The following is a 27,804-nucleotide window of genomic DNA, read 5'->3' as shown; positions in this document are numbered from 1 at the left end:
CGCCTCTTCATTTCAACCTCGTCCTGCCTCCATCCAGCCACTGCCGACTCTCCATCATATCTCATTTGATTTCTCTCGTTCCCCCTTTGGTTTCATTCTCTTTTATCCCTTGGTTTCCCCTTCCTTGCCCGTTACCATGAGTACGCACGACCTCATAGAAGGCGAAGCCTTGCTGGACGAGGAGGACAACGAAGAGTCCTTCGATGAAGAGGTCAAAGAGGGTGCCGGAACGAACGGCCGCTACGATGATTCCAGTGATGAAGAAGAGGACGAGGATGATGAAGAAGCCGCCCGCGCAGTACCGCCCCTGAAACCCTCCACTGCATGTTCATCCTGCTAATGAGCTACTGCTCAAGGTCCGCGAAGGTTTCATTGTCGACGAGGATGAAGAGATCGAGGAACGTACCCGCAGCAGACGGGAGAAAAGGAAACGTCGACGAGAAGAACGGGAGCGAGAAGACGAGCATCTGGACGAGGAAGATCTGTACCTGATCGGAGAGCACAACCCCGAGTTCCAGGCTCCAGCCGCGACAGAGGTAGGCCTATGTGCGAATGCTTCGATTCTATCTGAACAGAGCTGATTTATACGGGGTCTCCCTGCTATAGTCTAAATTCAAACGTCTGAAACGCGGCCACAAGGATCGGGATCGTCAGCCCTCCCAGGGAATAGACGATATCTTCAAGTCCGACGAAGAGGAAGAGGTAGACTACGGAAGGCCTGGCCATGGTCGGAGGGGCATGCATGATGACATGGGTGACTTCATCGAGGAGGATGTCTTCTCCGACGAAGAAGGTCAGGTTGGACGTGAAGATGAGGAGGTGGCGCGTCCTGCGAGGAGGGGTGTGTCCGGACCCGGTGTTACCGACGCAACAGGATTAGACGAAAATGCTCTTGAGGACATGCGCATGGCCTTCGGCGATGGAAACGAGTATCAATTCGCGCTCGAGATGGAAGAGGAGGAGGAAGAGCAAGAGGAAGACGAGGAAAAGCATCTCGACCTGAAAGACGTCTTCGAGCCGTCGCAGCTAGCGGAGAAGATGTTGACGGAGGAAGACAATGAGATCCGTCTGCAGGATGAGCCCGAACGGCATCAACTCGCACGGAAGCCGTATCGCCACGTGGTCCTCAGCGAAGAGCAATTCCGGGAGGAGGCAGTCTGGATCTCAAATCTGATGCTGCTTAAAAAACGTATCGAACCCGAGTTGCGAGAGCCGTTTCAGCGTTCTATTGCTAAAGTTCTGGAGTTTATGACGACCGATGACTGGGAGGTTCCGTTCATCTTTCAACACCGCAAAGACTATCTGATTCATGCTGCCAAGGTACCAGTAACACCAGATCCGTCCAATCCAGACGCTCCTCAATATACGATCAAGGCCGAGAAGCTGTTGAATATGACGGATCTATGGGACATCTTTGACTACGACTTGAAATTCAAAGCTCTGATCGACAAGCGAAATGCTGTGCAGAAGACGTATGATAATCTCCAGAGTCTGTTTAACGTGCAGGATAGTGTCTTTGAGGAGATGCTTCCGGCGGCAGTGACCATGGAAGAGCTCCAGGATCTACAAGATCATATCCATTTTCAGTACTCGTCGCAGCTGAAGGACATGGCCGTGACGGAGAATGGAACGCGGGCGAACGGTGAAGGTGCCCAGCGGCGGAAGACTACAGCCAAGACCTTTTTCGAACGTGTTAGGAACAGTAAGGCCTACGGGCTGGTTCGAGCGTTCGGTATCTCAGCGGATGCCTTCGCTCAGAATGCACTCAAGGAAGGCCGACGGCAGTACACCGAAGACCCTAGCGAGCGCCCCGAGGAAATGGCTGACAGTATGCTTGATTCTGACTTCACCAATTCGTCCCATGCTCTAAAAGCTGCAAAGACTATGTTCGCCGAGGAACTGGTGATGAGCCCAAAGATGCGCAAGGTGATCAGGCAGGCCTACTATATGAATGGAGTCGTTGAGTGTTTCCGCACCGAGAAAGGTCTCCGTCGGATTGATGAGCAACATCCGTACTACGAGTTCAAATACCTGCGGAACCAGCAACTTAGTGATATTGCCCGGCGTCCAGAACTGTACCTGCGAATGCTCAAAGCCGAAGAGGAGGGTCTGGTTGAGGTGAAGGTTCGTTTTGAGAACTTCGACAACTTCCGGCGACGCCTCTACTCCGATATCGAATCTGATAACTTCAGCGAGATCGCCGATGCCTGGAACAGGGAGCGACGGAGCGTGCTTGATGCAGCCCTGTCCAAGTTAGAGAAGCTGATGAGCCGTAGCGTGAAGGAGAATATTCGGCAGGAATGCGAGATTCACGTTGCGAAGGAATGCCGAGAAGCTTTCTCGTTGCGGTTGGACCAGGCCCCATATAAACCCAAGGGTATGGTACTTGGTACGGTGCCTCGCGTTCTGGCCTTGTCAAATGGATCTGGTATCATCGGTAAGGATCCAATTAACTGGGCTTGGGTTGAGGAAGACGGCCGTGTACTCGAAAATGGGAAGTTCACCGACCTCTCTGTTGGCGACAAAGACCGCAACATTTCCGACGGGAAAGATGTGGAGGCCTTTGTGGAGCTCGTTCAAAGAAGGAAGCCTGACGTTATTGGAATCTCAGGTTTCTCGCCAGAGACACGGAAGTTGTACAGACAACTTACCGATCTCATCGACAAAAGTGATCTCCGTGGGGCTTCCTACACTGACGACCGCGACGAAGAAGTGAGTGATCGCTTGGAGGTTGTTATTGTCAATGATGAGGTCGCCCGATTGTATCAACACAGTGATCGAGCGAGATTAGAGCATCCTGGATTCACCCCCCTAACACATTACTGCGTCGCGCTGGCGCATTATCTCCAGAGTCCTCTGAAGGAATATGCTTCCCTGGGTCGGGATATCATCTCCATCCAGTTTAAACCCGGCCAACAGCTTGTATCTCAGGAGCTTCTGATCAAGCAACTGGAAAGTGCTCTGATTGACATGGTTAATCTCGTGGGCGTCGATATCAATGAAGCGGTTAGCGATACGTCCGCCGCCAACCTGCTTCCGTACATTTGTGGTCTCGGCCCTCGAAAAGCTGAGCATCTGTTGAAGATCATTAACATGAACGGTGGGGTTGTGAACGGGCGCGTAGAGCTTCTCGGCGTCAACGCGCAGTACCCAGCAATGGGGGTTAAAGTTTGGAATAACTGTGCCAGCTTCCTTTACATCGACTACGAAAATGCCGACAACGATGCGGATCCACTAGACAACACGCGTGTACACCCAGAAGACTACGATATCGCCCGGAAGATGGCTGCGGATGCTCTCGAGCTTGACGAAGAGGATATCAAGGCGGAAACAGACGAGAACGGTCCCGGAGCTATTGTTCGGAAATTGTTCAAGGAAGAGGCCCAGGACCGAGTCAACGATCTTATTCTCGAGGAGTATGCGGAGCAACTCGAGAAAAATCTCAATCAGCGAAAGCGGGCTACCTTGGAGACTATCAGGGCTGAGTTGCAACAACCGTACGAAGAACTGCGAAAACAGTTCGTTTTCTTAAGCACCGATGATATCTTCACCATGTTTACCGGCGAGACCTCGAGCACGCTTGCTGAGGGGATGGTGGTGCCTATATCCATTAAGAGGATCACAGACGATCATATCGACGGGAAGCTAGACTGTGGCATTGACGCATTGGTTCCAGAGATGGAGCTCACGGATCGATATGATGTGCCGGTTAAGAGCTTATTCTCAGTTCACCAGACAGTGCAGGCGAAGATTCTGTATCTCAACCGGAAGAACTTCACAGCCAATGTATCGCTTCGTGAAGAGCAAGTCAGCCGGCCCTACCGCAAGCCCATGGATCATATGCGAGGGGAGTGGGACGACCGCCAGGAACAGCAGGATAAGGAACTGATGGAGGAGAAGACCCAGGTCGGCGGCCGGGTGATGCGTGTCATCAAACATCCACTTTTTCGCCCATTCAATGCAGCGCAGGCGGAGGAGTTCCTGGGTACCCAGAGTCGCGGGGATGTTGTGATCCGGCCCTCGTCCAAGGGCCCAGACCATTTGGCTGTCACCTGGAAGGTTTCTGATGGAATCTACCAACATATAGATGTCCTGGAACTGGACAAAGAAAACGAGTTCTCAGTCGGCCGGACGCTCAAGATTGGTGGTCGCTATACCTACAGTGATCTCGATGAGTTGATCGTGAACCATGTCAAGGCTATGGCGAAGAAGGTTGACGAGATGATGCTGCACGAAAAGTACCAGAGTGGGAGCAAGAGCGACACTGGTGAGTCATCCACAGTGTTCTATCCAGGGAGTCTCCAAATACTAACGTGTGAGCGACAGAGCGCTGGTTGACCACGTATACTGAAGCGAACCCAAAGCGATCCGTCTACGCCTTCTGCATCAACCCGAAATATCCCGGCTACTTCTATCTCTGCTTCAAGGCCGGCCAGAATGCGATGCTACACAGCTGGCCCGTCAAGGTGATCCCGCAGGGCTATGAGCTGCAGCGGAACCCTTATCCAGATATGCGAGCGTTGTGTAATGGCTTCAAGTTGTTGTTCACGAACATGCAGGCCGGGAAACGACGGTAGATGTTTGTGAAACCCTACACCGAGCGGTGAAGGAGACTGACACGAGCTGTCCTGTACTCTAACCTGTTTTGTTTTGCTTTTGCTATTTCTAATTCTCTTGATGGTATTTCATGGAAGGGCATATACCGTGTTCTCTCTTTAGGCGCAGCTCCTTTTCAGCAACTGGCGATGTATGAGTGCTCTGAGGCCTTTCCCCACTTTCATGTGATTGCAGATAGTCTTGTTCCAGTGTTTGGGACGCATTGCTATTGAGCCTGGAAAAAAAAAAGGGATCAGAACAGTTCATGATTCTCTTAAAAACACCATCTGTCGATGTGCGTATGACAATCATGTATCCTGGGCGGACGAGGACGAGGTATAGCCAAACACCGTCTTGAGCTAGAGATCTGGATGACTCGCGCGAGACGATCGCAAGCAAGGGCATGCATGTGCCATGCAGTCCATAGTCCATAGTCCACAGTCCATAATCATATACTCTTAAGATAGTCCGTGATTTTAGCCTCCGTCACGGGCCGAGGTTTGTCGCCGTTAGTTACCGCCCGGAGTCAGTCAGGCTTACCAGTTCAGCTTCGTATCACGATCCCCGCCATCTGCGACAGTGGCACTACCAGGAATCCCATTGCGTTCATCTCTATCCATGACCCTCGTCGCTAGCCTCAGCGCTTCGTGGACAGTCAGCCCTGCATCCACCGCGTTGGTCCAGCGACGACGTTTACTAGTTGGTACGTGAACTCCCCCTAAGCTTGCCAGCTGCTCCTCGGAGGACAGCTGCTGCCAATTCAGCAACGGCATCTTCAAAGAACGTGACGGCCGATTTGCGCCATGGCTGGCATGGAAGAGCTCGAGATACACAGCAAGGTACGTCAACGAGAGTAGCTGCGTGGCCGGAGAGGGCGATTCTGACCGCGGGGATAGTCCTACCTGGTACGCTGGGTTCACGTCAAGGCGGAGCATACAATTTCCTGGAGTATCCAGCCTCATAAGAAGTCGCTCAACTTCGGCATCTTCAAGCATCCTGGCCATGCTGCTGGTCAGACGCCGCACCTCCCCGTTTCCGGTGCACACAGCAGCGACGGAAACGAAACGCCTGCCATGTCCAGCGCAGGTCCGCGCCAGAACGTGTCGTCAGTGGTGGAAAAGCTCACAGCTATTGGATTAAAACCCATTCAATGGATTGGAAAATGCGAAGCGGATAAAATATCTCAAGGGACTTATGATGTGCCAACGGACGAAGGAGGGAACTATGCCCTGGTGTTCGACAACACCTTCTCCAAACAGATCTCCAAGACGGCCACCTTCGTCTTGCTCACGTATCCAACGGCGACACCACCTCAATCCGCCCACCATGTGCATCATTCACAAGCTCTAGCCGGTGCTAGTTCCAACGGGCCGCCAGGGGCCAAATCGGTGGCGGGTGAATCGATAGAGTCCTTGAGACATACCCGGTCCTGGGGCCGCTCGGTGCCAGGGGGAAATACTAAACGCCCACCCCAGAGTGCAGATTCCGACAATCCCTTCCCCGCCACAGTTCATACTGGAATCCTTCATAAGCGGCGACGGAAGCGACATCAGGGCTGGGCTAGGAGGTTCTTCTCCCTGGACTTCGCAACTTCTACGTTGTCCTACTACCATAACCGTAACTCGTCCGCTTTGCGCGGCGCTATTCCACTTACTTTAGCAGCAGTGGCTGCGAACGCAGAGACACGGGAGATCTCTATTGACTCTGGAGCTGAGATCTGGCATCTCCGTGCTAGTAACGACCAGGACTTCTCCTCCTGGAAACGTGCTCTGGAAAAAGCGTCCAAGCCAGCAAGTGAAGAAAGACAATCTGATCACCTGCTTCGTGTGCCTTCCCGCGCATCGTACAAGGCGCCGATTAGTGCCGCTGAGGAACGCGAATGGATGCAGGCGGAGAATCTGGTGAGCAAGCTATCAGGAACAAGGGATGCTGTGAGACGGTTGGCAAAAGACACCGACCCCAAGTATTCGAATACGGCAGTGGTTTCCCCCGGTGAGCGACCCCGGAATCGCTCGCCCAGCCCGCATCCTGGATCTTCGGAGACGAACGGCGGCGAAGACTACCTTGATTCAAAGGAGAGGCGGTCATTCTGGAAACGCAAACCTAGCAACAATGCTCAGGTGGCACCTAAGCGCAATGTAGCGACGTCCCAGCTCGCTGTCCCGACGCCAGTGTCTGATTCTGCTTCCGTCACCGGCGAGAGAAAGCCCAGGAGCATTGCCAGTCAATCTGACCATGAGAACCCGATCCATGACAATCTCATGGCCGTGCTTCGAGACCTCGACGACGTGGTTGCGGAGTTTACGGTTCTGTTGGAGCAGAGCAAACAGCGACGAAACCCTGCCAGTCTCGTGGCGCAGTCACGGATGAGTATGGAGTCGGATATCTCACAGGAATTTTTTGACGCCACGGACGGTGGTGAAGTCTCTCCTCTTCTAACCATACAGCGAGACAGTGAAGACGAGGCAGGAAAGAGCGGAGACGAGAACATGGCCGATAACGACTCACTGTCTGGTAGCGAAGTGGACGATATCGATGCTCCAAATGGCTCCAAACTTGACCATCTGTCATCCCTGTTCCCTGCAAAGCCAAAGTCCCTTGCACCTTTACCTCTGAATAGCGTGAAACGAAGGACAAATATACCAGCACCTACAGTCCTTCCTCCGAGTCTCATTGGCTTTCTGCGGAAAAATGTAGGGAAGGATTTGTCACAGATTTCGATGCCGGTTTCTGCCAACGAGCCCTTATCATTGCTCCAGCGTGCTGCGGAAAATCTCGAATATTCGAACCTATTGGACACGGCTGCTAATTGTAGCGATGGACTCGAACGCCTACTATACGTGACCGCCTTTGCCCTGGCCTCATTATCGAATAATCGAGTGAAGGAGCGCGCGATTCGCAAGCCCTTCAATCCCATGTTGGGAGAGACATATGAGCTTATCCGTGAGGATCGCGGCTTCCGCTTCATTGCTGAGAAAGTGTCTCACCGTCCTGTGCAGCTCGCCTACCAAGCAGAGACAAAAGACTGGAGTCTTGCACAGTCACCAATGCCGACGCAGAAGTTCTGGGGTAAATCAGCCGAAATAATCACTGAGGGCAAGATCAGACTAATACTGCATTCGAGCGGCGACCGTTTCAGCTGGACTCCGGCAACCTGCTTCCTCCGTAACATTATTGCAGGTGAAAAGTACGTAGAACCAGTTGGTGAAATGTCTGTCGTCAATGAGACCACCGGTCAAAAAACCGTGTCGACATTCAAAGCGGGTGGCATGTTCTCAGGTCGCAGCGAGGAAGTCAGTGTGAAAGCTTTATCTCCTCACGGCGAGGAGCTCCCTCTCGGCCTGACTGGCTCCTGGCCTTCTAGCCTTGTATTGACAGAGCGTGGTGCTACCACCAAGAAGGCCATATGGTCGGCCGGTCCACTTGTCGAACATGCCCCTAAACACTATGGCCTCACGGCGTTTGCTGCCTCGCTCAACGAAATAACGCCGATCGAGAAGGGAAGGCTCCCGGCAACAGATTCCCGCCTCCGCCCAGATCAACGTGCACTTGAAGAAGGGGATCTGGATAGAGCAGAGGAGCTGAAAGTTCGCTTGGAAGACAAACAGCGCGCACGGAGACGCGATATGGAAGATCGTGGCGATGAGTGGAAGCCCAGATGGTTCACCCGAGTTGATGGGCTGGACGGCAACGAAGCGGTCTGGAGGCTGAAGACCGGCAGGGACGGATACTGGGACGAAAGGGCCAGGAATGAGTGGAAGGGAGTAGTCCCAGTGTTCGAGGTCTGAATGTAATGTCTGATGCTCACTTTGCTTGTACTGTACCTGCAGTTGGCAGGCTAATTGGTGTTATACATATAAGAGCGGCTAAGGCCATAGATATGTTCTTCACTTCTAGATTCAGCTCCGAATCTAGGAAGACGCCTATACTCTCCACGAGATCTCGATTTTGGACACGGAAAGATAAGAAATGAAGATATCTAAAGACATTGTCTTATATGTTTCTTTCTCCTATACTGTATTGCCATCTGATAGAAGTGGCTGGTATGTTTTGCGAATTCCTGGGACTGATCTGCGTAACTCACTTCGAATCTTTGTCGGTTCGATGTAGAAAGTGACCTGGCCGTCTCTTCGTGAGCAGAAGGTTTATTGTTACGCCAGCACGTCACATAGAAGTAAACGTTTTGCGACCGATCTTAAAACCCTCGCCTAAAGTCTCTCCAGTTACTCATGGCCCTCTTCACAGGTCAACCTTGACAGCAATTATATTCTCCGACAGGAATCCCGTTACGAAAAGCCAGCCTCTTTTTCTTCCCCCTTCTCGTTTTGGATCAATAGGCACCAATACAGCGGCACTGGCTGTACGGATTATAGATCCGTCATCTTCGAACAGGATCCGTGCTTCCCATCCTGTACCAGATGAGATGCTGGCATTCGTGAGAGCACCAGAGGACGGTTTTACATGCCATACCAGAGCGCCATCTTGAGCTGAGGGGTCCCTTTTATGAAGAGGCAGGTCCACTGCTCTTGGAAGTCCCGGGACGATATAGCCGCTTGCGTCACTGCTGCCATCAGAGAGCGAGACAAATGGATCCGAGAAATAACTCGGGTTGTCAACCACAGAGTCGAGAGGAATCACTTCTCGGATAGTTATTTGGCCGTTCAAGGCCTGACCGAGGTATAGCAGGCCTCCCGCGGCACTCGTGACAAGGCATTCATCATGCGTTTGGCCATGCCCTAGCCCATTGTTGTTGAATATGTCTGTTAGAGCTATGCCTGCTTTCACATCGGGGGCCTGGTCACACGACTGGGCCGAGACAGTCTCGTGTTCGATCTGTACATGAATTGCCGTGGACCATCTAGCTAGAGGGAGTACATCTTCAATGTGCCGAAGGAGTCCGTCTCGGTAGAAGTGGTCGTTTGTGACGTAGAAAGAGGTTGCATTTTCAGCATAGATGTCGTTAGGCGTCCTGATCAGCGGATGCCATATTGAACGCACATGTCTGACTGACTTCGAGCCGAGAACGTGGTAGAAGAGTTCTATTTGGGACCGCGCCTTGGGGGTAGTCGTATCCTGACGACTCCGGAAAAGGTCAGGATTTGGAAGGTGATTAACCGCGAAGATATAGACGGAGTGATCCGGCCGACTGGGATCAGCTGCCACGACATCAATGCCATGGGTTACAAGGGGGCCTGAGAAGTTTTCAAATTCGAGACGAGCGGAAACCTTGGTCTGTAGGCCAATATTGCAGTTCGGTTTTGCATTTCCGTTAGCCTGGGTTCAATCTTCTGAGCTGCAAAGCTACCGTATATAGGCAATCCGTGCCGCTCGAATCACAGTGACCGTTTCATTCAAACGCCAGCATGACCATCCCTCCTCCGAGAACATACCTCAGGATCGATGATATGGATAGAACCACCCCCTTCTGTTGACTGAGGTGGATTCTCGAAGTTACCCAGAGGGGGAAACCAACCAAATCTCCGGTGGAAGTCATCCTCACACGCGGAAAACAGCGTGTTGGTCGGATGATAGAGATGCAGATCTTCACAGATGATGGTATCCTCGATTTTGACTAGATCACTGTCTGTTGCAAGCACCCTGCGCGACGGATGTCTCCAGGCGCCAATGACAGTCAGATAATGGCTTACTGGTCCGTACGTTACTGCAAGCAGGACGGTGAGCAGGGCCAGGAGCAAGGCGTTCAGAGCCATGCCACTCTTGTTACCAGGAAGCGCCCCGGTAGCTCGTCTTGTTTTCACGACGGAATTAATGCGTAGATCTGTCGATGCTCTGAACCGATGCCAACAGTGGCTGCGATGGCTGAAAGGAGGGGAGGGAATGAGACTGGAAGGCCCTCCAGAGCTTCGCAGGTAGCTAAATAGCGGGGTATGGAGAATCCGGGGTAACAGCTCAGGAGGTAACGGGGTAGCTCACTCCAGGGCCTCATTACAGCCGAACACGTACGAATTGGCGGTAGTTATCTCAGCCGTGGATCTGCATGGCCATCGTGTAGGTCCATCGGGAAGGTCGTCGTCGTCCTGTGCTCGGCTATTCCAGTAAGTACCGGTTGTTGAATTATCCGCAACTGACTTTCTGCATTCATTGTGCTAAGATCACACTCGTCTGGAAGTGATACTGCTGAATCTGCCAGAACGAAGGTTAAAACATATTCCCATGTCGGCTTATCTAACATATAAAGAATGTAAAGTAGGTTAAAGTAGCGCCTTGAGAGGAATAAAGCACATTTAATCCACGGGCTGCAGCTGCAATAGAGCTATAATAACCATCCTATATCATCTGCAGGGCCAGCTGAATTCTAAGCCCTATATTATGACATGGCCTTTACAACACGGTGGTCGATAAAAATACATTGTATTGTGAAATTGTGGAGAAAAAAGAAAGAGAAATGAAAAGTAATGTAAGAAAGAAAAAGAAAGAAAATTGCGTTGAGCAGGTTTTCCTTTTGAGGGCGTCCTCTTGGGAGACACTTAGTAAAATTGTATGCGACATATGCCCCGCTGGATTTATGATTATTCTTCCTCAGCTTCCCACGTGCGCAAACGGCCCCTATCCTTGTTAGTTCTCTTGGTGCTATGACGTTCCAGCTGCGTGGTGACCCGCATTATGACCGGCAAGCTATCGAGAACGGCACGGTTCCCCTGGTAGTAATGTTCAGTAAAGCCGCCCTGGAATATACGGCGAAGCGTGGCGAGACGAATCCACTTCCACCAGCGATCGATGCTCATAATACCCTCGCGACCAATTTTAATGGTGCGTTTACTACCGTAATGTCGGTTCGTATCTTGATCGATTGCTGTGCTATACATCGGCCCGCGACGTGGGTTCTCCACAGTGGTGAGGATAGAAGTGAAATTATTGTGCAGACTCTTTCTATCCTTTTTGTTTATACGCTTGCTAGACACCGAGGCCAAAGACTGGAGCTGACGTTCAAGCTCGGGGGTGTTGTGATAGGCATTGTAGCGCTTGACCAGTTTCGGTTCGTCGACGTTGTCGTTGTTGTCGTTGGAAGGCAGGCCGGAGTCGCTCTGCGAGTCCTCCTCTTCGTCATCGTCATCCTCCTGCGGTGTATAGCTCTTCTCGTAAAGCAGAGCAATGTTCTCTCCGGCGGCGATCTGAACCCCTGGTTCGCTACTGCCCAACTGATCGATGAAGATACTAACAGCTTCCTCACTTTCTTCCTCCAAGTCTTCGATCTCTGTTGCAAGGAAGCCCCACTCTTGAAGTGCAGCAGTGACACTGGTTGCATCATCAATGGCACCGATGGACTGACCATCGGACGCAACGATATCCAAGAAGAACGTCATCTGTTCTAGATGACCGTCCTCTCCAGCACCACCAAAGAACGTGCATGTTCCGAGACAGTGTATAGCAGCAGCCTTGACAGAGTTAGACGTTGAGTCCCGAATGGTGCGCGTGAGCAATGGCTCAACATTCTCGTAGATGGTCTCATCCAAAGAAGTGACCGTGAGCAACTCAATAGCTCTGAGCGCAAGAGTCGTCTCCCGAACACTGGACTCGTATTTCACGCTGCGACTAAAGGCGGCCAGCAAATCAGAAATGTTGCCTCTGATTTCTTCCGCGGCAAAGTGGTACTTTAAGAGGCGACAGTAGGCCGACAATGCTTCTTCCCGACCCTGGACACTGCTCCGCTTGCGGTCTAGGATCTCCTGAATGCGATCCGCGAGCTCTTCGGCCCACTGCTCATTACCACTGTCTGGATTATCTGCCAGATCATCCAGGGAGGCGGTGCTGTAAACCGACTCGTTAGACTCTGACGCGAGGACGATGACATCATCTTATTGCAAGTCGCAGGAACATAGATGAGGAGTGTCGATTGGGGAAACCTACCTCCAGGCAGTATCATCACTTTGGCTGCCGATATCATCGTCATCTGATGGTTGTCTGCTCGCGTTGCGAGATGACGAGGGCGAATTATGCGCGGAGCTCGCGCGGGAAGTGGTACGGGAGGCTTCTCTAGACATCGCCTTTCGCGAGACTGTTTTGCCGCTCGAAAGCGCTTGGCGACGTAGATCATGCATGGTGGGATATGGAGCCTCTGCGCGAGAGGTGAACAGCAATGAGAGAAAGGAGGCAGTTGACTGTGCGCCTCAAGGAATAGGATTTCGGAGAAGAAAGAAAAAGAGGGGTAAAAAGGGAGACCCGTTCGAGTTGTTGCGTGCTGTCTGATAGTAACCACCACAGGCACGTATGATCGGTGCTATCCGACAGGTATGGTAACTCCGTATATCTTCTGAAAATAAGAAAGGATACAGCTTTCCATCAGGAGAGACATGAATGAGCCTTGTTGACGCGATGAAATCAAAAGAGATCGTTGAAGGGGATGATGGAGAAAGACGGGAAGAACGAGAATAATCAGGTAACCAGGAGGATAATCTCTTGGGTGGACGGAAAATGGTCCTTTCTGGTTGGCTGCGGAGGATCACGGGGCGGTGAGGGGTTATGTCATCGATAATAATTAGGTATGATATGATATGATATGATAGTTAACTTGGATAGTTAACTACTATACCAGAGAGTGAAAACTTTTCCAGCTCCACCAAGTAACATTCGTTCTAGATCACTAGATAGCTAGTTGGGGCATATAGCATATAAACATCTTGTATTCAGTGCTCGTTCCACTAATAGAGAGGAACCCTTTCGTTCCCGTCTCCTTGCGTAGTAACCACATGGCCAATCAAACATAAACCGCAGGCTTTATCGCAATGACACAGATGCTAACAGCAGAACTCCGCCAGGTACCTATAATAACAAACTGCAATCCAGACATTTTTGTGATACTGAGACAAAAGAGACAATGGTGGCAACACAAGCACCTTCTATCCGTGGGCTCAGATGTAAAACGACACGGACAACTAACCGGCTACTGCCAGCTGCTGAACCTGTGCGGCATCTCTTGGATGAAATGACCCCACAGCATGGATAAAGAAAAACAACTCCGGTGCGCCATGACACCCAACGGCATAGGGATCAGGGATCAGACCCCTGGGTATCATCCCACCGCTCAGTTTCAAGTGGAAAAAGAAAGGTGTGCGACTCAAGTATTAAAGGCTTCTCCAGAAGCGTATACAAATGAGGGTGTTATCTCATCTCATGATAATCCCTTGCCCCGGAGGAAATGCGGGTGGTGGCCCAGGCGTGGTTCCCGGAGCCGGTGCAGGAGCAAGACCAACCATCCCAGCGGCGGCGTTCGAACCACCCCGTCCACCTCGGCTACTAGAACCGCCGCCTCGATTGTAGCCTCCACGGCCTCTTCCCTCGTGGGAGACAGCGAGGCCCATCCGTTCGCGCTCTTGCTTCTCCTGCTCCATTTGAATGCGAGCAGCCTTTGTGACGCGAGGCTTCCTGGTTGTGGTGCCGCCACGAGACCCCGGCCCTCGTACTGGGAGCCCGGTCTCTTGAGAGATGGGTATTGCAGATGCAAGAGGCGGCTGGTGATGACTTGAGCTTCGACCACGGCCCGACCCACGACCTCGACCTCGACCTCGTCTGATTGTCCCGTCGGCTCTGTTGTTAAGTTAGCAAGGAGAACTTTGTTAGACAGGCGGAAGACGCAAAAACCGCAATACCTTTCCACTTGAATCTTCTCTCCTTCTGGGACGAGAGGCCCACTGTAAACAAAAAATCCGTCCTTGCTTGCCGCGGCATGTTCCTGCCAGGCCAGCTCGCTGTCGTCGACAAAAGGATCGTCCCTATCATAATCCTCGATCTTCTTCTTGCGGGTGCGCTTCTTCTTGCCGTCCGCTGTCATACCGAGGGCTGTTTCACTACCTGCAGTATTTCCCCCTGCTGTGAGCCCAACACCCGTCTCCATAGAGACATCAGCATCCAAGTCACTGTCTGGCTCAGCGTCCACGCTGAGGTCCTCCTCCGCACTCTCACCAGCCGAGATACCCTTGGCAACCTTTTCTGTTTTCTCTAGCGCAGCACTGGCGGCCGCAACGCGCGCCAGACGCTCACGCTGGGCCGCGAGTCGCGGATGGAGCGCAGCAAAGCCGTACTGTTCTTCGGCCATACGAGCAAAATTAATCACCTTATTGCTCTGGCCATGTAGGGGTATGTGTAAAATAATATTCGGCGCCGTCTTCAGTGAACCTGAGGCAGCAGTACTACCGTCGACTCCGAAGAGCGCACCTGAAATGAGCCCAGAGCCCTGAGGAAGAGGCGGCGGCGCATCTTTGGTCGTGCGTGATGGCTTTGGCGACTGTGCGTTGGACGGTAGTCCATTGGATGCCCCCTTCTCTTTTTTAGACGGCGCTGTAAATTTGGACGCAGCCGACTGAGTAGTATCGTTCATTTCAATATCAACGGTGACTGGTTGCTGTAGTAAAGGAGATTCCTGCGGCTGTGATTTCTGAAGGGATGACTGCTGTGGTTGCTGTTGAGATTGATACTGATGTTGTTGCTGGAGGTGCTGCTGCTCTTGTTGAGGGTGGACTAGGTTCGGGGAGGAAACCGGTAGAGAAGATGGCGCCGAAGAGACATGCGCGGTGCGTGGAGAGGGCATAGTAGATGGCTTTTGCATGGGGGACGTTTTAGACACCTGTGGGTATATGGGTTGCGATTGCTGTTGGACTGAGGCTGCCGGGACCGGGGGGTCGATGATGCTGGAGATTGCGGGTGACGCGCTCGCCCTGAAGGCCGTCCCAGGCGACATGGTATGGGCAGGAGGACTGAAGGAACTATGCGAGGGGATAGCAGGAGTGTGACTGGGAGTCGGGGTCATGGCCGGAGGGGGAGCGGGAGAAGGATTCTCGAAGGCGGACCGGATGGGATCATAATTCTGTCCACTCGAGCGCTGTGGTGGCAGCGGTGGTTGAGGCGGCGGAAGAGACTGCGCCATGGGATACGACGGAGGATCGAAGGTGGGAACAGGAGCGGGAGCGGGAGCGGAAACATTGGGCGGACGGTCGGGAATAGCTTCATGATTTCCTCTTTGGGGAGACTCCGCGTGCGACGAAAGCTGCGGCGGCTGCGGCGGCTGGGCGTCGGGTGGGGGAGCTGGAGTCACGAGATCGGGCCCTGTCGACTGCCGGTCTGGAGGATGCTCCAGCTTAGGCTTCTTGCGCGAACTCGAGTTGGACGTAGCGGCAGTCGACTTCTCACGCGGTCGCCGGCTTCTGGGCTTGGATTCCTTCCCTGGCTCTGCTTTCTTGTCGTCGTCGTCCTTCTTCCTGCGTGTTCGTCGCGCGGACGCAGGCGTCGTGGCCGAAGCGCGCCGGGCACGGGTGTCTCTGCCTTCCAACGCCGGGGTGCTGCTGGCCTTGGGCGCATCGTCCTCCGCTTCACGAGAGTCGGCCGACACAAGAGACGTCTCTTCCTCCTCTTTCGCGGCCAAGGCAGGTCCAGGAGGATCCGTCGACATGATGGAAGTCTCGAGACCGTCACATCGACTGAGTCGATGTCCCAGCAGCACGGTCACCGCAACCTGCAGACCAACTCGTCAAGTAGGCCAGCTCGCTCTGCTCCTCCCTTGCCGGTCGCGTCAACAGCAGTGCAACAGGCCCAGATCGCAGATTTCGTTTACCACTCGTTTCTCTACGTCAAGGGTTGAGTTCGTAGGAGCGCACGGCTGACAGAGCAGGTGTTGACGTGGTCCCCAAGTGGTTATCGCGAAATGGGCGGGGAGGGCGAGGGAAAAGGGGAGAAAGCGAATGCTGGGAAAAAATGAGTTGACGATTATACGTATAGCATGTAGGTATTTATTAGACACGGACGGGAAACCGGGATGAGAGGGGGAAAAGAGAAAAAGGGAAACGGCGGGAGTACCGCTACGGCGACCGGCTTTTGGGAGACAAGCAGCCAGAGGGAAGTCAGATAAGAGAGTAAGAAAGAAAGAAAGGAAGAGAAAACCGAGAACAAGAAAAGAAGGGAAAAGGCGGTAGTCCAAGAAGTATGAGACAAAGGGGGGGCGAACAGAAAATCTTATCCGTCCAAACCAAAGACAAACATTGCAGATGCTTGCTGATAGTTATTCCAGGTCATAGTAGGCAGTGATGCTAGTCGGGATCTAACTAATGATCTAGTTACTACTCATCTAATCGAATTCCATACTCTGGCGTCATGTACTATGTATGTACTTAACTGATTGATGACCGTCTGTCTGCTCAAGAAAGTCGACTGTTCAGCATCTAACAGGTTCTTCTGTCTATGCCAACAATAATAAGTCTGCATCGTCTCAAGTAGTAGTAGTAGTTAGTCTAGTCTGCGTGTCGTCTTGCTGGATTTCTTGATCTGTCGTATTTCATCCCTTGAGTCTCCCGGCCAATGATGGATTGACTGGCAGGCCTTACGTGATACACTCAGTTAACTAACTAACAGGTAGTTAGTTAGAGCACTTAGTTGACTGCTCTATGGTACTCTGCATTTCCACTCGACCTTTCGTTACTATGGTATTATCTATCCTATCCTTAATGACAGAGAACGCACCTTGTCATCAGGCCGGCTATAGAATGATACACTATCTTAGGTACCTAACAGGTGTCGAGTGTCCAGCCATGGACTAGGTTACATTTGATTAACACCTCGAGAACATGGAGTGCGTGCTTCATTACCCCACCTGTAACATTGACTTCGTACAGGCTAAAGTATTCGTAATTATTTTGACTGGCAGGCTAACGTCGCTGAACCAATTCCCCAAGATCTTCACCACCACTACCACCATTATCATCATCATTGTGATCTTCTTTATAGATATACTCGTAATACGGCCGAGGGTACCCGATTTCCCCCGCGGGCTGCAACCCCCTTTGCTTCTTTTGTTTAGTCTTATGTCCACGGTACTATACTGCAGTCTTCATGTTGCCTACAAAAAGCTACTTTCAAATCGTACGAGCCAGGTGAAATCAGGTAATATAGAATAATGATGTCTCTACCTAGGTACTCGTAAATAATAATATACCATATGGTAATTGACTTACCGAGGAATTAAGAAGTTACCACTAGTCCAAGATAAGACTAGTACCGATTTCTCAGACTAGGCCCAAATAAGTTAGTAAAGCACTGCAATGCACGTTTAGTCTTTTGAGCCGCATCGCCCCATTCAAAGTCCCATCTTCCTCTCGTCTTCCATCATCCTTCTTTTTTTTTCTTCTTCTTCTTTTTTCTTCTTCCATTCTTTGCAGTTGGGAAATCGTCATGGCGTTTCGCGGCGAACGTTTCGTCATCGACCTCCCTGATGATGGAGATGGCGATCCTGCCGTCGTTCAGCCCCCGGCCGGGCCATCGCTCGATCTTATCGGCGACATCATGGAGCGTACGCCTACTGCCGCACCGCCAGCGCCTAAACCCCCATCAGCCTCCAATGGGTTTCCTGCCCATAGGAGGCGCACGAAGCCATCTGCGTTCAAACAGAGGATGACTGCACAGGCTGATGTGGCTAGTCAGGGTTCAGCACGGCCTGTTGGTGATGGCGAGTTGAAGACAACACATACTGATCGCTCTTCGATAGCTGAGGAAAAGAGGTCGATTGATGAGGAGAATAGACGGAAGTTGGCGTCCATGAGCCCCGCGCAAATTGAAAAGGAACGCTCAGAGCTTCTCTCAGGGCTTAGCCCCTCGCTCATTGAAAGGCTACTCAAAAGGGCGAATCTCGATGAACAATCGGCTGCTGAAGATGCCCCTCGTGAACTGACCGCTACCGACAAGCTGCATCCAGAGAAAGGGCTGGAGATATCGGGGCATCCCTCTAGATCGGCGGAGCTTAGTGGCTCTGACGCTTCCAGGAAACCTACAGAAGAATCCTCTACAGAATTTCTGCCTCCGAGGCCATCTACGTCGTCAGGTTTCGATGGATCACCGTCTGCTGTGAAGGATGGTACCTTAAACGAAGACTTGCCGCCTCCACGTCTGCCAGACGACTTGCATGCTGCATCTGAGTTGCCGTCTGTGAATATCCATTTTCCCGCTCCGCCGCCACGCCAAAGCCCAATGCCGAACCTCGACCCGTCTTCTCCATCCTTCCTCGCCGATCTCCAATCTCACTATTTCCCTGATACCCCTCACGATCCTTCAGCGCTCTCCTGGATGCAGCCTCCGTCGATGGATCCCGAGGATCCGGAGGCTGCTTCTGCCTATCACCCTGCCAGTACCGCAACGTCAGTTTCCCCTTCCGCTCTTCGATTCTCCCTGCTAGGAACTGTCCTCTCCCCATCCACATCCTTGTCTCTTCCAACGTCTCTGGGGCTACACCACCATTCTTTGGATCCTCAAGCAGCAGGTTACACGATACCAGAACTTGGGATCCTCAGTCGCTCCACCGTCCCTGCGCAGCGCTGTATTGCCTGGCAAGTTATCGGACGTATTCTGTTCAGGTTAGGCAAGGGCGAGTTTGGTGAGAGGGGCAGCACCCTTGTTGAGGGATTGTGGGATGTCATAGAGAAGGAGGCTGTCGTAGCTGGTATGCTCACCGAGGCCGATGGGTGCGAGTCTGGCTCGGGAGCAACGGACAAGGGGCTTAGCAGCAATGGAGGTATTGGAAGGCATGCTAGCGCCAAGGCATGGGCCCTTGAAGGTGTCTGGCTGTGGCGACTAGGGGGTGGGGGAGACCGTGGGCTGCCTAGAGAAGGTAGCGTTCGCTCTCGGTAGGTTACAGACATGCTCATAATGGACATTCAACCCATGCATGGTCATGTCGGGCGGTTGGTTATATTTAACGAGCTTAATGACTTCTCCCGGTTAGCTACATAGAAAAACAAGGCCCAACGTGGTGCCATGAAACTCACTTTTGCCACGATTGGCAGAGCCTTTGCTACTTCATGTGGCATGACTCTGCGCATTAAGATGGGCCTGAGATTGCTTACTGATCCCTTCCATGAGTGTGCACATAATTTGATTTGAATGGCGATATGGGGGATCCTTGCACTGGCTATGAAGTTATGATGCGAAGGATGGCCTTCAAAGACTTGAGAGGCAATGAGTATAGAACAACCCTCTTTTAGTATAATTGTAAGAGCAATAGTATCACAGAGTGAATTATAATGAGCCCTTTACTCGTGTAAAAAGGCAAATACGCATCGAGGTCCATTATTGAACGCCTTCTTGAGGCTTTTGTTGTTGTCGTCTTCGGAAGGCGGAACAATGTTGTTCCATGGAGAGAGATGATCGGCGAACCATCGTCATGTTACGATATGGAGACATTCTGGATAGCAGCGACCCTTTGGAGATACCGCCTTATTAATAGATAGACCGCTAGGCTATGATCTCTTTTCTGTGACCAACGCACATGCGTATCTTCTTCTCTGTATGTTGGATTGAGACCGTATTGTCACGTTCTTTCACTGCCACACACCGCAACTGCCCATGGAGCACTCGTCGAGGTTCCAATGATCTGCGTCACGCAGTAGATGGCCCTCCATGGGTTCGCTTAGCAGCTTTCTTTTCGTATATCTCCTTGGCGGACTTACCTTTATACCACTCCTTTTTGCTTTGATTGCTCTACACGCATATCTTACGCTCCCATGCCCAGCACAGTCGACACAGGATGCGAATGACCGGAGAAACGATGGCCTGGAGTTCCCCGGGGACGACGAAAACAGTCTGAGGACTGTTACTGACAGCCTGGAGGAGAAGTTTCGACGGTCTCATGAATCTGATGTTGCTGCTGGATACTTTACTGTGTGTCGAGAGTACACACCCACTTGGTTCAATGCAAAGGCCCCCGTGCGGCCAGCGCCCGCAGGAGAGCCAACAGCCGCAGAAAGTGCGAGTGTTTATCAGACAATGTACAGTACTCTCTTCAGTCGGAGTCAGAACTCGAATTTGAAACGGGCGAAGACCACAGACAAAATCGAGAAGAGGGCAAACGACTTGTTCTTCGTCGTCTTGAGGTGAGTGCAGCTACCATCCCGCCGATCAGAGACAATATTCATATTTGAACAGGCACGGCCATCTTATGCTTTATGACGATACCCAGCAGATAGATGTTCGATATATCATATCTCTGGCTCATCATAATGTCAGTATCTATTCCGGTGGAGCGGATATACCTGAGGAGGAGCTTTGGGCGAAGAGAAATGCAATACGTCTGACTCGCAGGCCTGATCCCACATCGGCTTCGCACACGCCATCGCGCCCATTCTACATTTTCTCGGAGAATCTCTCGGAAAAAGAGGACCTCTATTTTGCCATGCTGAGGAACAAAGAAAAGATGCCAGGTTCAGCAGGCCTCTCGCCTTCGTATCTGAGCTATGACGCTAGGCATATCATCGATCTACTTCAGCGTCTATATTCGTCAGAGGAACAGCAATCAACGCGCTGGATTAATGCCATTTTGGGAAGACTATTCCTTGCGTTATATAGAACGCCAGAAATGGAGGAATCAGTGAAGAGGAAGATAGCCAAGAAGATCTCGCGAGCCAAGACTCCTAATTTCATCACAAAGCTTGCCGTAAGGAAAGTGAATATGGGAGATGGAGCTCCGTTCATCAATAATCCAAGGCTGCGAGAGCTGACCTTGGACGGGGATTGTATCGTGGGAGTGGACTTTAGCTACACGGGCAATTTCCGCTTAGAAGTATCAGCAACCGTTCACATTGACTTGGGCACTAGATTCAAGTCAAGAGAAGTCGACCTCGTTCTCGCGGTAGTACTTAACCGTGTCGATGGTCACTGCCTTCTGAGGCTGAAACCACCCCCGAGTAATCGCATCTGGTTTGCATTCGAAACGATGCCAACGGTGATAATGTCTATTGAGCCAATATTTGGCACAAGACAAATCACCTACGGAGTCGTTCTTCGCGCCATTGAGAACAGGATAAGAGAAGTCATCTCCGAGACCATTGTACTTCCTTTCTGGGAGGATATACCGTTCTTCGACACTAGTTCTTGTCCATTCCGCGGAGGGATATGGCAAACTAGAAACTTTCAGACAGATAAGGAGACTAATGCCCAGGGGAGCATGGGAGCTGTCACCGATGATAAACGTTTTGACTCCGAGAGTACTCCTGCCGGTAGTCTCGATATTGGACACGCTCTGGTGGCGAATACATCCGGACCTACCGACCCTTTGAACGACCCATCAGGTACGCAAAGTGGTCTGGTGTCAACGCATCTAGAACCTCGGGACAACAGCGACATACGTTCTTCTACTGCAAGTATGATGGACAACCCCCCTTCGCAACTTCCCGGTCCCTCCGTTTTCTTCTATAAGCCAGATTCACCAGGCACCACTGATGCTGCTGCTGCTGCTGCTGATGCTGAACACACCGGGATACCTGATGTTTCTCGAAGAGAAGGATTCGCGAAGCAAGGATGCAAAGAGACTACAGTTACACAACAGGTTCTATCTATGAATACACCTGTTTCACCTGACCCTCCATGCCAGCGTGACACGCCGAACGACGATGACGTTCCTCGAGTTACTTCAGTGCTATCCGGAGATAAGGGGGATAAAAGCGGGCTGTCGGCGCGCTCACAGACTTCCAGACAACATAGATTAAGCCTCTCAACGTCCGAGGTTGAGACCACCTTTGCAACACCTGCAGCCGGCGAACTATCCAGGCGACGTAACACATTTGAGTTCCTGCCATCACGCTCTTCCACCTCCTTGCGAGAAAGGTACCAGGGCATAAGATTTCTGAGATCAGCTACTAGCACGCCTCGAAGTTGGAGTTGGAAAGGGCTGGTGGCAAAAGAAAACATAAGAAAAGCAGACATGCCTGACAATACCGCCTCTGGAGATAAACAACCTATACCACAGCCACGCAAGGGATCTGAACCTGCCGATGAAAGACCTATGCTGGGATGTGATCTTCCGATGCCAGGAACAGAGTCCTCACCGGTCTTTCTGACCTCTGGTGGAAATGCAGCCGAAGAAGATCAAGATGACGATCACTAACTGCTCTAGGATGAGAGTCATCTCGAATGGGAGCATAACGCTCGATCAGATATTCGACATAATTAAGTCGAGACCTTTGGTTCGTGAAAAGCCTTGAGAAACATGGGGATTAGGTACTTAGGTACCTAGGTACCTAGTTACCACGTACATACTGTGGAACAAGTCCTTCGATATGGTATCTCCGACCCTTGCTATTCCAGCTAATACTGCTTATTCTCATCCCAACGTAAGAAGAAACGCGTCATTTCTATGCTAGAGAACTGTCAATACCTTTTTATGACTATGCGAGTAGTCCATCGGTATTCAATCGATACTATTTGGAGAATATCCCGTAACAGCTATAGTTTTATAAACAAATGGCCTGTGAACTGTGGAGCTGTGATGTAGGATTATCGCAGACGCTGATATTTTGTTTTCTTTTTCTTTTTTCGAACCGTGGCAATTTCGCAAAACACCTGCTACTTGAGCATTAGACGGTGCCGAAGTTCCTACGAATGCTGTCTGACCGCCTTAGCATCTACATACTTCGGCAGAATTAAATGCCAAGACCAGATGTAAAAGCGGTGAGTTAGGGAGACGCAATGCGACAGGCACCGACGCCAACCACATCGCTCCAGGTCACCTATGGTATAAGTATCACCATAGGACATCGTGGCGTCCAAATCTCCAGATCAATTATCTTCACCCTCTGCTTTCAACTGAGATAGATAGTATCGTGCATCTTCTGGCAGTACCGCTTGACTCGTGGGGCTTCTCCCACTTCGATGTTGCCCGGGCTTTCACGGGAAGCTTGAACACACAAGATGTCTTACGGATACAACGCTGCAGTAACACGCAACGTCGATATGAGCAGGTGAAATACGATCGAGTTCTTTCATTCGGCTGCCTGACTAACCCTATTTCGCAGAACGGAGGCGGATCTTGCTATCAATATTCGCAAAGCCACCAGTATCGGTAAGATATCTATCTCAAACGCTTAGCCAACGGAGGCTCTGTTAACCAAGCGATATAACAGAGGAGACTGCTCCAAAAAGTATGTATTACTTATCTTCAGATGAAATAAGTATTGAGAATTAACCGACTCGTTCAGGGAAACATGTCCGGAGTTGTATCGTCTATACATGGGACCATAAATCGTCAGCGTCTTTCTGGGCGGGTATGAAAGTGTAAGCTCTTTGGTGTTCCCTGATTTACTTTTCCACAACCCACTGATTGTTCTTTTCATCCTTTAGACAGCCCATTCTTGCCGACGAAGTTCAGACATTCAAAGCCCTGATAACCATACATAAAGTGCTGCAAGAGGGGCATCCTATAGTCGTTCGAGAGGCGCAAAGCCATGTGAACTGGCTCGACAGTCTAACAAGGGGTGTGGCTGGTGAGGGCATTAGAGGTGTGTACTTCATAGCTGAATCCCTCCCCTGCCAGCTTGGGACTGACTCGTTGGTAATAACTATGGTGAACAGGCTATGGACCATTGATCAGAGAATATGTTTTCTTCCTGGAGTCAAAACTGGCATTTCACCGCCATCATCCGGAATTCAACGGTAGGTTAAAATCCCATCAACTGTGACATTGTATTCTCACTCAAATCTCACTTTCGACCCATTTCTTGAGTATTGCTAACGTACCCAGGGCTCTTTGAGTATGAGGAGTATATCAGTTTGAAGACAATCAACGATCCCAATGAAGGGTTAGTTGGCGCGATCCTCTCTCGACTTACATTTTTGCTTATAGCTGACCTCCTCCTAGTTACGAGACAATCACTGATCTCATGACCTTACAAGATCAGATCGATGCTTTCCAAAAATTGATATTCTCTCACTTCCAAAGCGGTACCAATAATGAATGCAGGATATCTGCACTTGTCCCACTTGTACAGGAAAGCTATGGCATCTACAAGTTTATAACAAGCATGTTAAGGGCTATGCATACTAGTATGAAGCTGACCCCTTGGCTCGTCATGCTCGGCACTAACTCATCAACAGCTACGGGAGATGACGAGGCACTCGAACCACTGCGTAACCGTTACAACGCTCAACATTATCGACTCGTCCGATTCTATTACGAATGCTCTAACTTGCGTTATCTTACCAGCTTAATAACCATACCTAAACTTCCTCAGGATCCCCCAAATCTGTTGGCCGAAGACGACGAACGTCCTGCCCTCCCAAAGAGACCAACGAAAGAAGTCGAGCGTGAACAATCTCCGCCACCGAAGCTATCCGCGGCTGATCCGGAACCGATTAACGATTTCTGGACAAATGAAGCCAAGCGTCAACAAGAAGAGTACGAAGCTGAGCAACGACGATTGCAACAGCAATGGGAGGAACAGCAACGGCAACAGCTCCTGGCTCAGCAACAAGCTCAGCGCGATTTCGAAGAACAACAACGTTTGCAGGCTGAGCAGCAGCGCTTAGCGCAGGAACAGCTACTACGAGACCAGTACCAGGCGCAGACCCAGGGTGCGCTGGCTGAATTGGAACGTGAAAACCTCAATGCGCGAGCGCAATATGAACGGGATCAATTGATGTTACAGCAGTACGATAAGCGCATGAAGGATTTGGAGGAGCAGTTGAACCAGTTCAACTCCAACTTCAATTTACAAATGGCATCCAAAGATGATCAGATAAGAGCTCTGCAGGAACAAGTGAATACTTGGCGTACGAAATACGAAGCTCTAGCCAAGCTGTACTCCAAACTACGCCAGGAGCACCTTGATCTTCTACAAACAACAAAGAACCTGAAACTGAAAGCAGCCTCTGCACAAGAAGCCATTGACAGGCGCGAGAAGCTTGAGCGAGAGATGAAGACTAAGAACCTCGAACTGGCAGATATGATCAGAGAGAGAGACCGTGCTTTACATGAGAGGGATCGGCTCAGTGGAAACAACAAAGAAGAGGTTGAGAAGCTGAAGCGAGAATTAAGGTTCGCTATCGAGCGAGCAGAGAATGCAGAACGTGCAAAGGGCTCGGAACTATCTTCTATGTTGGCGAAATACAACAGGGAAATGGCTGACCTGGAAGAGGCTCTACGCGTAAGCCTATGTTCCGATTTTTGTTTTACTACATATGCTTACAAGGGTGTCTATTAGAACAAAACTCGTGCTCTTGAAGAGCTATCAGCGCGACACGGGGAACAAGACACTGACCGTGAGATTGCTTTGCGCGAGAAAGACGAAGAGATAGAGGTTTACAAGTCTGGAATGGAACAAGCTCTGATGGAGTTGGAGGAACTGAAATTGGTCTGTTCTACGGTCAAGGATCGACTCAAAAGAACGCAACTGACAGTCAATAGAGCCAGGGAGACGCCGATCATGCACTTGATACGCAAATTGACAGCGTATTACTGAGTACTGTTTCTAAGGTCAATGACATGATTGATTCAGTCCTTCAGAGTGGTGTGCAGCGTGTAGATGACGCTCTCTATGAGCTGGACTCTACAATGCAGGCCGGTAACCAGAACGCGTCTGCACCATACGTACTGTCTCAAATCGAGAAGGCATCTGCATCGGCTACTGAGTTCTCCACCGCTTTCAACAACTTCATAGCAGACGGCCCGAACAGTGCTCACTCTGAGATCATCCGCACGGTGTCTATATTTTCCGGTTCAGTTGCGGATGTCCTCAGCAACACCAAAGGTCTGACTCGTTTCGCGACGGATGAGAAAAGCGCGGATCAACTTATTGGTGCTGCTCGCAAAGCTGCTCAAGCTACTGTGCGGTTCTTCCGTGGCTTGCAATCCTTCCGCCTCGAAGGAATGGAGCCTCTACAGAAAACCGATGTGGTCATCAACAACAACTTAGAAGTCCAGAAGGACCTTCAAGCACTTTCTAAGTTAGCCGACACTTTCACTCCGAAGAGCAGCAAGATCAGCACATCTGGTGATCTAGGCGATCTGGTAGACAAGGAGCTTACGAAGGCCGCGGATGCTATTGACGCTGCTGCAGAGCGCTTGGCTAAACTAAAGAAAAAGCCGCGCGATGGATACTCGACATACGAACTACGGATCAACGATGTTATCCTCGAAGCTGCCATCGCTGTCACCAATGCAATCGCCGAACTTATCAAAGCTGCCACAGCATCACAACAGGAGATCGTCAAAGAAGGCCGCGGGAGCTCGTCAAGGACAGCATTCTATAAGAAGAATAACAGATGGACGGAGGGTCTCATATCAGCTGCGAAAGCTGTGGCGTCCTCCACAAATACCCTCATCGAAACTGCCGATGGTGTTATTTCAGGACGCAATTCACCAGAACAGCTGATTGTTGCCAGTAACGATGTGGCAGCGAGCACGGCGCAGCTTGTTGCTGCTAGCCGAGTCAAGGCTACGTTTATGAGTAAGACTCAGGACCGTCTGGAGACCGCAAGCAAGGCTGTCGGGGCTGCCTGCAGAAGTCTGGTTCGACAAGTTCAGGACATAATAGCTGAAAAGAGCCGAGACGAGACTGAAGTTGTCGATTACACGAAGCTCAGCAGTCACGAATTCAAAGTACGAGAAATGGAGCAGCAGGTACGTACCTTGATCTCTACTGCAGATCCTTTGTGTATTATTTCCGAGTGTTCACGGCCAGAGCTGGTTTGTTCTCATTTGAGACCAAACCTGTAATTCCTCAATCGGCAGCCACTAGGTTTGCTGTACAGCTAGAGCTAATATCCTCTGCAGGTCGAAATTCTCCAGCTCGAAAACAATTTGGCCAGGGCCCGACAGAGGCTGGGAGAAATGCGCAAGATCTCTTACCAGGAGGAGTAAAATAAACGTTCAGATCACGTTATCTGTATTGTGCACAACGCACAGTCCGGTCCTTGTCTGGTCCTGTGAATCTCTAGCTTAGTTTGAGTAGAACGGTTCTAGCGACGCAGTATATATTTTCCTTCCGTACGTGGTTCAGTTCCCGATGCCATCTCCTTATTCTGTTCATCTTGTTTTCTTATCACATTCCTCGGTCACTCAGTCCGTGATCGCCGTAGTATCGGTCCACGGTTCTCATAAGGCTGCCTACATCTGATTGGCAAAGTACCATTATATCTCAATAATGAAATACTTAGCTTTGCAAGTCGTTATATTTTGATTCAAGCCTCTTGATTAAACTTGACGATTGCCGGCGCAGGATCACACCCAGAGTGGCACACAAGACTAGTAGAGAAAGAATGGTGTTAGAACAGTTCAAATCACGAATCGAACTCATCTCTACCCTAACATAAGGACATCCACATTCTAGTTATGGACAGAACTGTTGTTTCAGAACCATACACGTGTGATGTAGACTCGATAGAAATATCTATATTTATCTATCTATCTTACTTTTCCTTCCATTCGGAGGTTCAGAGCGCTTT

At 50.8% G+C, this 27,804-nt stretch overlaps 8 protein-coding genes across 8 annotated transcripts; 5 read left to right on the top strand and 3 right to left on the bottom strand.

Annotated features, from left to right (window-relative positions):
- Window positions 1-136: 136 nt before the first annotated feature.
- Window positions 137-4,577, top strand: C8Q69DRAFT_439998 (transcription elongation factor spt6; the record flags this gene model as incomplete). The annotated part of the gene is made up of 4 exons (XM_028628612.1): window positions 137-326; window positions 367-536; window positions 607-4,267; window positions 4,327-4,577. The coding sequence occupies 4 exons, from the start codon at window positions 137-139 to the stop codon at window positions 4,575-4,577; spliced, it is 4,272 nt and encodes a 1,423-aa protein (XP_028488522.1).
- A 637-nt stretch (window positions 4,578-5,214) lies between these two features.
- Window positions 5,215-8,643, top strand: C8Q69DRAFT_2787 (oxysterol binding protein). The gene is made up of 3 exons (XM_028626886.1): window positions 5,215-5,435; window positions 5,493-8,391; window positions 8,458-8,643. Exons 1-2 carry the CDS (start codon window positions 5,400-5,402, stop codon window positions 8,382-8,384), a joined length of 2,928 nt encoding a protein of 975 aa, XP_028488521.1. The 5' UTR covers window positions 5,215-5,399; the 3' UTR covers window positions 8,385-8,391; window positions 8,458-8,643.
- Window positions 8,610-10,440, bottom strand: C8Q69DRAFT_2725 (serum paraoxonase/arylesterase family protein). The gene is made up of 2 exons (XM_028626813.1): window positions 9,987-10,440; window positions 8,610-9,828 (listed from the first exon to the last, which is right to left on the bottom strand). The coding sequence occupies exons 1-2, from the start codon at window positions 10,305-10,307 to the stop codon at window positions 8,836-8,838; spliced, it is 1,314 nt and encodes a 437-aa protein (XP_028488520.1). The 5' UTR covers window positions 10,308-10,440; the 3' UTR covers window positions 8,610-8,835.
- A 517-nt stretch (window positions 10,441-10,957) lies between these two features.
- Window positions 10,958-12,807, bottom strand: C8Q69DRAFT_2732 (interferon-related developmental regulator-domain-containing protein). The gene is made up of 2 exons (XM_028626821.1): window positions 12,466-12,807; window positions 10,958-12,366 (listed from the first exon to the last, which is right to left on the bottom strand). The coding sequence occupies exons 1-2, from the start codon at window positions 12,654-12,656 to the stop codon at window positions 11,127-11,129; spliced, it is 1,431 nt and encodes a 476-aa protein (XP_028488519.1). The 5' UTR covers window positions 12,657-12,807; the 3' UTR covers window positions 10,958-11,126.
- Window positions 12,808-13,721: 914 nt separating this feature from the next.
- C8Q69DRAFT_439994 (hypothetical protein) lies at window positions 13,722-16,000 on the bottom strand (the record flags this gene model as incomplete). The annotated part of the gene is made up of 2 exons (XM_028628611.1): window positions 13,722-14,142; window positions 14,205-16,000. The coding sequence occupies 2 exons, from the start codon at window positions 15,998-16,000 to the stop codon at window positions 13,722-13,724; spliced, it is 2,217 nt and encodes a 738-aa protein (XP_028488518.1).
- Window positions 16,001-17,671: 1,671 nt separating this feature from the next.
- On the top strand, window positions 17,672-19,672 carry C8Q69DRAFT_449015 (putative transcription factor Rba50). The gene has a single exon (XM_028629336.1). The coding sequence runs from the start codon at window positions 17,773-17,775 to the stop codon at window positions 19,219-19,221; it is 1,449 nt and encodes a 482-aa protein (XP_028488517.1). The 5' UTR covers window positions 17,672-17,772; the 3' UTR covers window positions 19,222-19,672.
- Window positions 19,673-19,780: 108 nt separating this feature from the next.
- C8Q69DRAFT_449014 (PH domain-containing protein) lies at window positions 19,781-22,948 on the top strand. The gene is made up of 2 exons (XM_028629335.1): window positions 19,781-20,462; window positions 20,515-22,948. The coding sequence occupies exons 1-2, from the start codon at window positions 19,990-19,992 to the stop codon at window positions 22,469-22,471; spliced, it is 2,430 nt and encodes an 809-aa protein (XP_028488516.1). The 5' UTR covers window positions 19,781-19,989; the 3' UTR covers window positions 22,472-22,948.
- A 122-nt stretch (window positions 22,949-23,070) lies between these two features.
- On the top strand, window positions 23,071-27,672 carry C8Q69DRAFT_449012 (putative endocytosis protein end4). Its single transcript, XM_028629334.1, has 12 exons — window positions 23,071-23,324; window positions 23,379-23,425; window positions 23,487-23,504; window positions 23,562-23,637; window positions 23,704-23,861; window positions 23,935-24,015; window positions 24,104-24,161; window positions 24,221-24,405; window positions 24,457-25,505; window positions 25,563-25,712; window positions 25,766-26,980; window positions 27,134-27,672. Exons 1-12 carry the CDS (start codon window positions 23,275-23,277, stop codon window positions 27,218-27,220), a joined length of 3,174 nt encoding a protein of 1,057 aa, XP_028488515.1. The 5' UTR covers window positions 23,071-23,274; the 3' UTR covers window positions 27,221-27,672.
- Window positions 27,673-27,804: the final 132 nt, after the last annotated feature.

The sequence above is a fragment of the Paecilomyces variotii genome (genome assembly GCF_004022145.1).
Source record: "Paecilomyces variotii strain CBS 101075 chromosome Unknown C8Q69scaffold_1, whole genome shotgun sequence".
Taxonomy (NCBI): Eukaryota; Fungi; Ascomycota; class Eurotiomycetes; order Eurotiales; family Thermoascaceae; genus Paecilomyces; species Paecilomyces variotii.
Note: the sequence above shows the minus strand (reverse complement) of the source record. Positions and strands in the feature narration are given on the sequence as shown.

Bases quoted from the DNA above. Each gene is read 5' to 3' on its own strand.
- C8Q69DRAFT_2787 (XM_028626886.1), top strand. From the start codon at position 5,400: ATGGCTGGCATGGAAGAGCTCGAGATACACAGCAAG. The intron at 5,436-5,492 runs GTACGTCAACGA...CCGCGGGGATAG, and splicing joins AGCTCGAGATACACAGCAAG to TCCTACCTGGTACGCTGGGT.
- C8Q69DRAFT_2732 (XM_028626821.1), bottom strand. From the start codon at position 12,656: ATGCATGATCTACGTCGCCAAGCGCTTTCGAGCGGCAAAACAGTCTCG. The intron at 12,367-12,465 runs GTAGGTTTCCCC...GTCGGTTTACAG, and splicing joins AGTGATGATACTGCCTGGAG to CACCGCCTCCCTGGATGATC.
- C8Q69DRAFT_449014 (XM_028629335.1), top strand. From the start codon at position 19,990: ATGGGTTCGCTTAGCAGCTTTCTTTTCGTATATCTCCTTGGCGGACTT. The intron at 20,463-20,514 runs GTGAGTGCAGCT...ATATTTGAACAG, and splicing joins TTGTTCTTCGTCGTCTTGAG to GCACGGCCATCTTATGCTTT.
- C8Q69DRAFT_449015 (XM_028629336.1), top strand. From the start codon at position 17,773: ATGGCGTTTCGCGGCGAACGTTTCGTCATCGACCTCCCTGATGATGGA.
- C8Q69DRAFT_2725 (XM_028626813.1), bottom strand. From the start codon at position 10,307: ATGGCTCTGAACGCCTTGCTCCTGGCCCTGCTCACCGTCCTGCTTGCA. The intron at 9,829-9,986 runs GTATGTTCTCGG...ATTGGCCTACAG, and splicing joins TCCATATCATCGATCCTGAG to ACCAAGGTTTCCGCTCGTCT.
- C8Q69DRAFT_449012 (XM_028629334.1), top strand. From the start codon at position 23,275: ATGTCTTACGGATACAACGCTGCAGTAACACGCAACGTCGATATGAGC. The intron at 24,162-24,220 runs GTTAGTTGGCGC...ACCTCCTCCTAG, and splicing joins ATCAACGATCCCAATGAAGG to TTACGAGACAATCACTGATC. The intron at 24,406-24,456 runs GTATGAAGCTGA...ACTCATCAACAG, and splicing joins GTTAAGGGCTATGCATACTA to CTACGGGAGATGACGAGGCA.